This window comes from Scyliorhinus torazame, chromosome 11, assembly GCF_047496885.1.
Source record: "Scyliorhinus torazame isolate Kashiwa2021f chromosome 11, sScyTor2.1, whole genome shotgun sequence".
Classification (NCBI taxonomy): domain Eukaryota; kingdom Metazoa; phylum Chordata; class Chondrichthyes; order Carcharhiniformes; family Scyliorhinidae; genus Scyliorhinus; species Scyliorhinus torazame.
Window position 1 is genome coordinate 250731620 of NC_092717.1, and position 12273 is coordinate 250743892.

At 49.6% G+C, this 12273-nt stretch overlaps 1 protein-coding gene across 1 annotated transcript in view; it reads right to left on the reverse strand.

Annotated features, from left to right (window-relative positions):
• abcb8 (ATP-binding cassette, sub-family B (MDR/TAP), member 8) overlaps positions 1-12273 on the reverse strand; it is a 166597-nt gene that overhangs the window by 56346 nt on the left and 97978 nt on the right. The window contains exon 12 of the mRNA XM_072468563.1: positions 6940-7034. Coding sequence (XP_072324664.1) covers positions 6940-7034 — 95 coding nt within the window. The remainder of the gene's footprint in view (positions 1-6939; positions 7035-12273) is intronic.

A 12273-nucleotide genomic window follows, 5' to 3' on the forward strand; every position in this document is an offset into this window, starting at 1 on the left:
ACTGTCCCACACTGTCCCACACACACTGATATCAGAGACACATCAAACTGCCCCTCACTGTCCCACACTGACTGATATCAGAGACACATCAAACTGCCCCTCACTGTCCCACACACACTGATATCAGAGACACATCAAACTGCCCCACACACACTGATATTAGAGACACATCAAACTGTCCCACACTGTCCCACACACACTGATATCAGAGACACATCAAACTGCCCCTCACTGTCCCACACACACTGATATCAGAGACACATCAAACTGTCCCACGCTGTCCCACACACACTGATATCAGAGACACATCAAACTGCCCCTCACTGTCCCACACACACTGATATCAGAGACACATCAAACTGTCCCTCACTGTCCCACACACACTGATATCAGAGACACATCAAACTGTCCCTCACTGTCCCACACACACTGATATCAGAGACACATCAAACTGTCCCACACTGTCCCACACACACTGATATCAGAGACACATCAAACTGTCCCACACTGTCCCACAAACACTGATATCAGAGACACATCAAACTGTCCCACACTGTCCCACACACACTGATATCAGAGACTCATCAAACTGCCCCTCACTGTCCCACACTCACTGATATCAGAGACACATCAAACTGTCCCACACTGTCCCACACACACTGATATCAGAGACACATCAAACTGTCCCACACTGTCCCACACACACTGATATCAGAGACACATCAAACTGCCCCACACTGTCCCACACACACTGATATCAGAGACACATCAAACTGTCCCACACTGTCCCACACACACTGATATCAGAGACACATCAAACTGCCCCTCACTGTCCCACACTGACTGATATCAGAGACACATCAAACTGCCCCTCACTGTCCCACACACACTGATATCAGAGACACATCAAACTGTCCCACACTGTCCCACACACACTGATATCAGAGACACATCAAACTGTCCCACACTGTCCCACACACACTGATATCAGAGACACATCAAACTGCCCCTCACTGTCCCACACTGACTGATATCAGAGACACATCAAACTGCCCCTCACTGTCCCACACACACTGATATCAGAGACACATCAAACTGCCCCTCACTGTCCCACACTGACTGATATCAGAGACACATCAAACTGTCCCACACTGTCCCACACACACTGATATCAGAGACACATCAAACTGTCCCACGCTGTCCCACACACACTGATATCAGAGACACATCAAACTGCCCCTCACTGTCCCACACACACTGATATCAGAGACACATCAAACTGCCCCACACACACTGATATCAGAGACACGTCAAACTGTCCCACACTGTCCCCCACACACTGATATCAGAGACACATCAAACTGCCCCACACTGTCCCACACACACTGATATCAGAGACACATCAAACTGTCCCTCACTGTCCACACACACTGATATCAGAGACACATCAAAGTGTCCCACACTGTCCCACACACACTAATATCAGAGACACATCAAACTGTCCCACACTGTCCCCCACACACTGATATCAGAGACACATCAAACTGTCCCACACTGTCCCACACACACTAATATCAGAGACACATCAAACTGTCCCACACTGTCCACACACACTGATATCAGAGACACATCAAACTGTCCCACACTGTCCCACACACACTGATATCAGAGACACATCAAACTGCCCCACACTGTCCGACACACACTGATATCAGAGACACATCAAACTGTCCCACACTGTCCCACACACACTGATATCAGAGACACATCAAACTGCCCCACACTGTCCCCCACACACTGATATTAGAGACACATCAAACTGTCCCACACTGTCCACACTCACTGATATCAGAGACACATCAAACTGTCCCACACTGTCCCCCACACACTGATATCAGAGACACATCAAACTGTCCCTCACTTTCCCACACACACTGATATCAGAGACACATCAAACTGTCCCACACTGTCCCACACACACTGATATCAGAGACACATCAAACTGCCCCACACTGTCCCACACACACTGATATCAGAGACACATCAAACTGCCCCACACTGTCCCACACACACTGATATCAGAGACACATCAAACTGTCTCTCACTGTCCCACACACACTGATATCAGAGACACATCAAACTGTCCCACACACACTGATATCAGAGACACATCAAACTGTCCCACACTGTCCCACACACACTGATATCAGAGACACATCAAACTGTCCCACACACACTGATATCAGAGACACATCAAACTGCCCCACACTGTCCCACACACACTGATATCAGAGACACATCAAACTGTCCCACACACACTGATATCAGAGACACATCAAACTGTCCCACACACACTGATATCAGAGACACATCAAACTGCCCCACACTGTCCCGCACACACTGATATCAGAGACACATCAAACTGCCCCTCACTGTCCCACACTCGCTGATATCAGAGACACATCAAACTGTCCCACACTGTCCCACACACTGATATGAGAGACACATCAAACTGCCCCACACTGTCCCACACACACTGATATCAGAGACACATCAAACTGCCCCTCACTGTCCCACACACACTGATATCAGAGACACATCAAACTGTCCCTCACTGTCCCACACACACTGATATCAGAGACACATCAAACTGTCCCACACTGTCCCACACACACTGATATCAGAGACACATCAAACTGCCCCACACTGTCCCACACACACTGATATCAGAGACACATCAAACTGCCCCACACTGTCCCACACACACTGATATCAGAGACACATCAAACTGTCTCTCACTGTCCCACACACACTGATATCAGAGACACATCAAACTGCCCCTCACTGTCCCACACACACTGATATCAGAGACACATCAAACTGTCCCACACTGTCCCACACACACTGATATCAGAGACACATCAAACTGCCCCTCACTGTCCCACACTGACTGATATCAGAGACACATCAAACTGCCCCTCACTGTCCCACACACACTGATATCAGAGACACATCAAACTGCCCCTCACTGTCCCACACACACTGATATCAGAGACACATCAAACTGTCCCACGCTGTCCCACACACACTGATATCAGAGACACATCAAACTGCCCCTCACTGTCCCACACACACTGATATCAGAGACACATCAAACTGCCCCACACACACTGATATCAGAGACACGTCAAACTGTCCCACACTGTCCCCCACACACTGATATCAGAGACACATCAAACTGCCCCACACTGTCCCACACACACTGATATCAGAGACACATCAAACTGTCCCTCACTGTCCACACACACTGATATCAGAGACACATCAAACTGTCCCACACTGTCCCACACACACTAATATCAGAGACACATCAAACTGTCCCACACTGTCCCCCACACACTGATATCAGAGACACATCAAACTGTCCCACACTGTCCCACACACACTAATATCAGAGACACATCAAACTGTCCCACACTGTCCACACACACTGATATCAGAGACACATCAAACTGCCCCACACTGTCCCCCACACACTGATATTAGAGACACATCAAACTGTCCCACACTGTCCACACACACTGATATCAGAGACACATCAAACTGTCCCTCACTTTCCCACACACACTGATATCAGAGACACATCAAACTGTCCCACACTGTCCCACACACACTGATATCAGAGACACATCAAACTGCCCCACACTGTCCCACACACACTGATATCAGAGACACATCAAACTGCCCCACACTGTCCCACACACACTGATATCAGAGACACATCAAACTGTCTCTCACTGTCCCACACACACTGATATCAGAGACACATCAAACTGTCCCACACACACTGATATCAGAGACACATCAAACTGTCCCACACTGTCCCACACACACTGATATCAGAGACACATCAAACTGTCCCACACACACTGATATCAGAGACACATCAAACTGCCCCACACTGTCCCACACACACTGATATCAGAGACACATCAAACTGTCCCACACACACTGATATCAGAGACACATCAAACTGTCCCACACACACTGATATCAGAGACACATCAAACTGCCCCACACTGTCCCGCACACACTGATATCAGAGACACATCAAACTGCCCCTCACTGTCCCACACACACTGATATCAGAGACACATCAAACTGCCCCTCACTGTCCCACACACACTGATATCAGAGACACATCAAACTGTCCCACACACACTGATATCAGAGACACATCAAACTGCCCCTCACTGTCCCACACTCACTGATATCAGAGACACATCAAACTGCCCCACACTGTCCCGCACACACTGATATCAGAGACACATCAAACTGCCCCTCACTGTCCCGCACACACTGATATCAGAGACACATCAAACTGCCCCTCACTGTCCCGCACACACTGATATCAGAGACACATCAAACTGTCCCACACTGTCCCACACACACTGATATCAGAGACACATCAAACTGCACCACACTGTCCCACACACACTGATATCAGAGACACATCAAACTGCCCCTCACTGTCCCACACACACTGATATCAGAGACACATCAAACTGTCCCACACTGTCCCACACACACTGATATCAGAGACACATCAAACTGCCCCACACTGTCCCACACACACTGATATCAGAGACACATCAAACTGCCCCACACTGTCCCACACACACTGATATCAGAGACACATCAAACTGTCTCTCACTGTCCCACACACACTGATATCAGAGACACATCAAACTGTCCCACACTGTCCCACACACACTGATATCAGAGACACATCAAACTGTCCCACACACACTGATATCAGAGACACATCAAACTGTCCCACACTGTCCCACACACACTGATATCAGAGACACATCAAACTGTCCCACACACACTGATATCAGAGACACATCAAACTGTCCCACACACACTGATATCAGAGACACATCAAACTGCCCCTCACTGTCCCACACACACTGATATCAGAGACACATCAAACTGCCCCACACTGTCCCACACACACTGATATCAGAGACACATCAAACTGTCCCTCACTGTCCCACACACACTGATATCAGAGACACATCAAACTGCCCCTCACTGTCCCACACTGACTGATATCAGAGACACATCAAACTGTCCCACACTGTCCCACACACACTGATATCAGAGACACATCAAACTGTCCCACACTGTCCCACACACACTGATATCAGAGACACATCAAACTGCCCCTCACTGTCCCACACACACTGATATCAGAGACACATCAAACTGTCCCACACTGTCCCACACACACTGATATCAGAGACACATCAAACTGCCCCTCACTGTCCCACACACACTGATATCAGAGACACATCAAACTGCCCCACACACACTGATATCAGAGACACGTCAAACTGTCCCACACTGTCCCCCACACACTGATATCAGAGACACATCAAACTGCCCCACACTGTCCCACACACACTGATATCAGAGACACATCAAACTGTCCCACACTGTCCCCCACACACTGATATTAGAGACACATCAAACTGTCCCACACTGTCCCACACACACTGATATCAGAGACACATCAAACTGTCCCACACTGTCCCGCACACACTGATATCAGAGACACATCAAACTGTCCCTCACTGTCCCACACACACTGATATCAGAGATACATCAAACTGCCCCTCACTGTCCCACACACACTGATATCAGAGACACATCAAACTGTCCCACACTGTCCCCCACACACTGATATTAGAGACACATCAAACTGTCCCACACTGTCCCACACACACTGATATCAGAGACATATCAAACTGTCCCACACTGTCCCACACACACTGATATCAGAGACACATCAAACTGTCCCACACTGTCCCACACACACTGATATCAGAGACACATCAAACTGCCCCTCACTGTCCCACACACACTGATATCAGAGACACATCAAACTGCCCCTCACTGTCCCACACACACTGATATCAGAGACACATCAAACTGTCCCACACTGTCCCACACACACTGATATCAGAGACACATCAAACTGTCCCACACTGTCCCGCACACACTGATATCAGAGACACATCAAACTGTCCCTCACTGTCCCACACACATTGATATCAGAGACACATCAAACTGCCCCACACTGTCCCACACACACTGATATCAGAGACACATCAAACTGTCCCACACACACTGGTATCAGAGACACATCAAACTGTCCCTCACTGTCCCACACTCACTGATATCAGGGACACATCAAACTGTCCCTCACTGTCCCACACACACTGATATCAGAGACACATCAAACTGCCCCACACTGTCCCACACACACTGATATCAGAGACACATCAAACTGTCTCACACACACTGATATCAGAGACACATCAAACTGTCCCACACACACTGGTATCAGAGACACATCAAACTGTCCCACACTGTCCCACACACACTGATATCAGAGACACATCAAACTGTCCCACACTGTCCCACACACACTGGTATCAGAGACACATCAAACTGTCCCTCACTGTCCCACACACACTGATATCAGAGACACATCAAACTGTCTCACACACACTGATATCAGAGACACATCAAACTGTCCCACACACACTGGTATCAGAGACACATCAAACTGTCCCTCACTGTCCCACACACACTGATATCAGAGACACATCAAACTGCCCCACACTGTCCCACACACACTGATATCAGAGACACATCAAACTGTCCCACACACACTGGTATCAGAGACACATCAAACTGTCCCTCACTGTCCCACACACACTGGTATCAGAGACACATCAAACTGTCCCTCACTGTCCCACACACACTGATATCAGAGACACATCAAACTGTCTCACACACACTGATATCAGAGACACATCAAACTGTCCCTCACACACTGATATCAGAGTCCCGTCAGTCTGTACTCACCTGTCCCAGATTGTCCCACAATAGCCACTGTTTTCGAGGCTGGCAGTGTGAGATTGAGGTTGTGCAGCACCACATGACCAGGTCTGGTGGGGTAGCTAAAGGAACAGAGAAAAATCGTTGTATTCCTTCCACAAGAGGGTGATGTAAATGTTGCTGATAACCCAGTGGATAGTATCTCACCTCTCCGGCAACTAACTAAAGCTGAGCCCATGTTCCGGGCTGACACTTGAATGGAGCACTAAGGATCTATTTTCCCACTCAGGCAGATGTGAAAGGTCGGCCGATTATGAAGAAGGGTACGGGTATCCCGCTGGACGAATTGCATTCCTCCAAATGATTATCATCATTCACCTTATTGCAGCGATACCCAGACAACATCCAGCTTTAGACTAATCTGTGGCCACACAAGTGCCAGACAATGGGCAACCCTATCAGGAGAGGATCTCACCATCTCCCCATGACATTAAACAGCATTATCATTGTCAAAGTCCATCTGCATCCCAGAATTCACCAATAACCACAAACTCAACAGAACCAGCCACATAAATACTGTGCACAGACAAACAGCTCTGAACATGTCATATGGACTCAAAACATTAACTCGGTTTCTCACTCCACAGATGCTGCCAGGCCTGTTGAATTTTTCCAATAGTTTGTGTTTTATATCTGGGGCGGGATATTCTCCAATCCCGCGGCAGTGTGTCTACGGCGGCATAAACGCCGTCACGTTTTACGACGCGCGCATTGACCTCATTCAACGCGCCAGCCCCGATGCAACATGACGCAGGACTACAGGGGCCAGCGCGAAGGAAAGGAGGCCCCCAGCCACCGAGGCCAGCCCACTGATTGGTGGGCCCTGATCGCAGGCCAGGCCACATCGGAGGCCCCCCACGGGTCGGACCCCACCTCCCCCCGCAAAGGCCGCCACCCGACACTTCTTCCACGCCGAGGTCCCGCCGGCCCAGAGCAGGTCAGAACGGCGCCGGCGGGACTCGGCTCTTTTCTTACGGCCGCTCGCCCCATCCGGGCCGGAGAATCAGCGGGCCGGGCCGTGTAGAGCGGCCCGCGACCGGCGCCGTGCCAACCACGCCGGCGCCAATGGCACTGATGCGGAGAATCGCGCGCTGGCATCGGGGCGGCGTGGCCCGTTCGCGGGTTTCTCCGGCCCGGCCCAGGGCTGGCAGAATCCCGCCCCAGATTTCCAGCATCTGTAGTATTTTGCTTTTCAATAAATACTGTGGCTATGAAAGAACAGGTCAGAGGATGGTTATTCCACAGAGTAACTAATCTCCTGACTCCACAAAGCCTGACCACCATCTACAAGGGACAAGTCAGGAGTGTGAGGGAATACTCCCCACTTGCCTGGATGAGCGCGGCTCCAACAACACTCAAGAAGCTCGACACCATCCAGGACAAAGCAGCCCCGCTTGATTGCTCCCCTTCCACAAACATTCACTCCCTCCACCACCGACGAACAGTGGCAGCCGTGTGCACCATCTACAAGATGCACTGCAGTAACTCACCAAGGTTCCTCAGACAGCACCTTCACAACCATCTAGAAAGACAAGAGCAGCAGATACCTGGGAACCCCACCACCTGGATGTTCCCCTCCAAGTCACTCACCACCCTGACTTGGAAATATATCGGCCGTTCCTTCACTGTCACTGGGTCAAATTATTGGAAAATCCCTCCCCAATAGCACCTTGGGTGTTTCTGTATCACCTGGACCGCAGTGAATCAAGGAGCAGGCCCAATACGTCCTCTCGGGCAATAAATGCCAGCATCACCAGTGACTCCTTCATCCCTGAAATGAATTATAAATAACAGATGAACATGCAAACAAGGAGCAGGGGGCTATTCATCCACTGAATGTGCTCCACCATTTCATAAGATCATGGCAGTCTGATGGTAACCTCAAATCTGTATCCTGCCAATCCCCAAAAACCTCTTGCAACACGTCGACGCAATGACCAAGAAAGCACAACAGTGCCTATACTTCCTCAAGAAACGAAGGAAATTAGGCATGTCCACATTGACTCTTACCACTTTTTACAGATGCACCATAGAAAGCATCCTATCGGGCTGCGTCACAGCCTGGTATGGCAACTGCTCGGCCAAAGATCGGAGGAAACTTCAGAGAGTCGTGAACACCGCCCAGTCCAACACACGAACCCGCCTCCCATCCATAGACTCTGTCTACACCTCCTGCCTTGGGAAAGCAGGCAGCATGATCAAAGATCCCACCCGGGCTATCCTCTCTTCCAACCTCTTCCATCGGGCAGGAGATACAAAAGTCTGAGAACATGCACGAACAGACTCAAAAACAGCTTCTTACCCGCTGTGACCAGACTCCTGGATGACTCTCTTGTGGACTGAACTGATCTCTCTACGCATCTTCTCTACAGTTGTAGCACTCCACTCCGTCTGCTTCACCCGATGTCTGTGTCCACGTGTTTACATTGTGTATTTATCGTATGTCCTATGTTTTTCGAGTATGGAACAATCTGCCTGGACTGTACTCAGAACAATCCTTTCACTGTATCCCGGTACACAGAACAAATCTAAATCTAACAGGAATTTAGTGAGTTAGGTAGTAGGTTAAAGGACAGAACTTCTGAAGGTTGTAATCTCTGGATTACCTCCATTGCCATGTGCTGAGTTTAGGAATAGGAAGACAGGTCAGATGAATGCTAAGGGGATGGTGTGGGGGGGAACGGCTTTAGATTTATGGACCATTGGGGCAGTTTCTGGGGCAGATGGGACTTTACAAGCTGGACGGGTTGCAATTAAACCAATATCCTTGCTGGGAGGTTCGCTTCTGCTATTGGGAGGTTTCAAACTAATTTGGCTGGGGAATGGGACAGAGCGCAGATGTACAGTTGGGAGCAAAGTTCAATGAAATATAGAAGGAAACAAGGTCAGTCCAGCAGGCGGAGGGTGATCAGGCACATGGGAGGTTTGGGAGGCTAACTTGGTAAGGCAGGTGAACTGAGAGCGCTGGTCAGCATGTGGAAAAACGATAATGTTGCAATCAGAAAGACTGGAGTGTTGCAACTACAGAGGTGGTTAAATGAAGGGTAGGACTGGCAACTCGGTATTCCAGGGCAGAAAGGATTCTGGCATGATGAGGAGATGGAACATAGAACAGTACAGCACAGCAACAGACCCTCCAAGCCTGTGCCGATCATGATGCCTGTCTAAACTAAAACCTTCTGTACTTCCTAGGTCCGTATCCCTCTATTCCCATTTTATTCATGTATTTGTCAAGGTGCCTCTTAAACCTCGCGTATCTGCTTCCCCCACCTCCTCCAGCAGCGGGTTCCAGGCACTCAGCACCCTCTGTGTAGAAAGCTTGCCTCGTACATCGCCCTTAAACTTTCTCCCACTCACCATAAACCTATGCCCCCTAGTAATTGACTTTTCCACCCGGAGAAAAAGCCTCTGACTATCCACTCTGTCTATGCCACTCATAATTTTGTAAACCTCTATCAGGTCGCCCCTCAACCTCTGTCATTCCAGTGAAAGCAATCCTAGATGAGCCAACCTCATAGCTAATACCCTCCAGACCAGGCACCATCCTGGTAAACCTCTTCTGTCCCCTCTCCAAAGCATCCACGTCCTTCTGGTAGTGTGGCGACCAGAATGGTATGCAATATTCCAAACGTGACCTCACCAAGGTTCGGGACAGCTGCAGCATGACTTGCCAATTTAAAAAAAAATCTTTTTATTGCCATTTATATAATTGCCGTTTGTTTTCGTTTATTGTGCAATCCAAAATATCTAGGATATCCATGAAAAGATTTTTTAAGTTTCTCTAATTAATTTGTCGCTGTCCGATTGGGCGCAGTCTTCCTTACCCCTCTTTTCCTAATCCCCCCCCCCCCATCCCCTGATGCCTTCCCTGCTTGTTGTGGGAGTGTGCTCCCCCTCCTCATTTGTCCTCTTTCTTTTCTACCCCGTCGGTTTTTGCCGTGTCCATCTTGTGGATGGGGGGGGTTGCCCCCCCTCTCTTCCCTCTGCATTGTTTCTTTTGTCCCTCCCAGTCACTTCTCTTCCCCCCCCCCCCCCCCCCACACACACACACACACACACACACACACACACCTGTGTTGTGCGTCCCTGACGTTCCTCTTTGTCTTTTTTTTTTTTAAACTTTCCAGTTTCTCTCTTTACTGGCTGTTGCTGGCCTCCGACAGGTTTTGGAACAGACCGACAAATTGCCCCCATGTACCCAGGAAGCCTTCCTCTGACACTCGGATGGCATATTTGATCTTCTCCAGGTGGAGAGATTCCGAGAGGTCAGCAAGACGGCCTGCAGCTGTGGGAGGTGCTGCCGATCGCCAGCCGAGCAGGATTCTCCGACGTGCGATTAGGGAAGCGAAGTGTAACTCTGGGTGCTCCCAAACCCCGAAGATTGGCACTATCGGGCATGGCTTCACCCTCACCCCCACAACCTTGGACATTGCCTCGGAGAAGGCTCCCCAAAACCCAACAAATTTGGGGCAAGCCCAGAACATGTGGACATTGGAGCACTGTGCTGTACCTGTCCTGGGAGTGTTTGATGGGGACAGTGTAGAGGGAGCTTTACTCTGTATCTAACCCCGTGTTGTACCTGTCCTGGGAGTGTTTGATGGGGACAGTGCAGAGGGAGCTTTACCCCGTATCTAACCCCGTGCTGTACCTGTGTGGGAGTGTTTGATGGGGACAGTGTAGAGGGAGCTTTACTCTGTATCTAACCCCGTGCTGTACCTGTCCTGGGAGTGTTTGATGGGGACAGTGTAGAGGGAGCTTTACTCTGTCTCTAACCCTGTGCTGTACCTGTCCTGGGAGTGTTTGATGGGGACAGTGTGGAGGGAGCTTTACTCTGTATCTAACCCCGTGCTGTACCTGTCCTGGGAGTGTTTGATGGGGACAGTGTAGAGGGAGCTTTACTCTGTATCTAACCCCGTGCTGTACCTGTCCTGGGAGTGTTTGATGGGGACAGTGTAGAGGGAGCTTTACTCTGTCTCTAACCCTGTGCTGTACCTGTCCTGGGAGTGTTTGATGGGGACAGTGTGGAGGGAGCTTTACTCTGTATCTAACCCCGTGCTGTACCTGTCCTGGGAGTGTTTGATGGGGACAGTGTAGAGGGAGCTTTACTCTGTCTCTAACCCCGTGCTGTACCTGTCCTGGGAGTATTTGATGGCGACAGTGTAGAGGGAGCTTTACTCTGTATCTAACCCCGTGCTGTACCTGTCCTGGGAGTGTTTGATGGGGACAGTGTAGAGGGAGCTTTACTCTGTATCTAACCCTGTGCTGTACCTGTCCTGGGAGTGTTTGATAGGGACAGTGTAG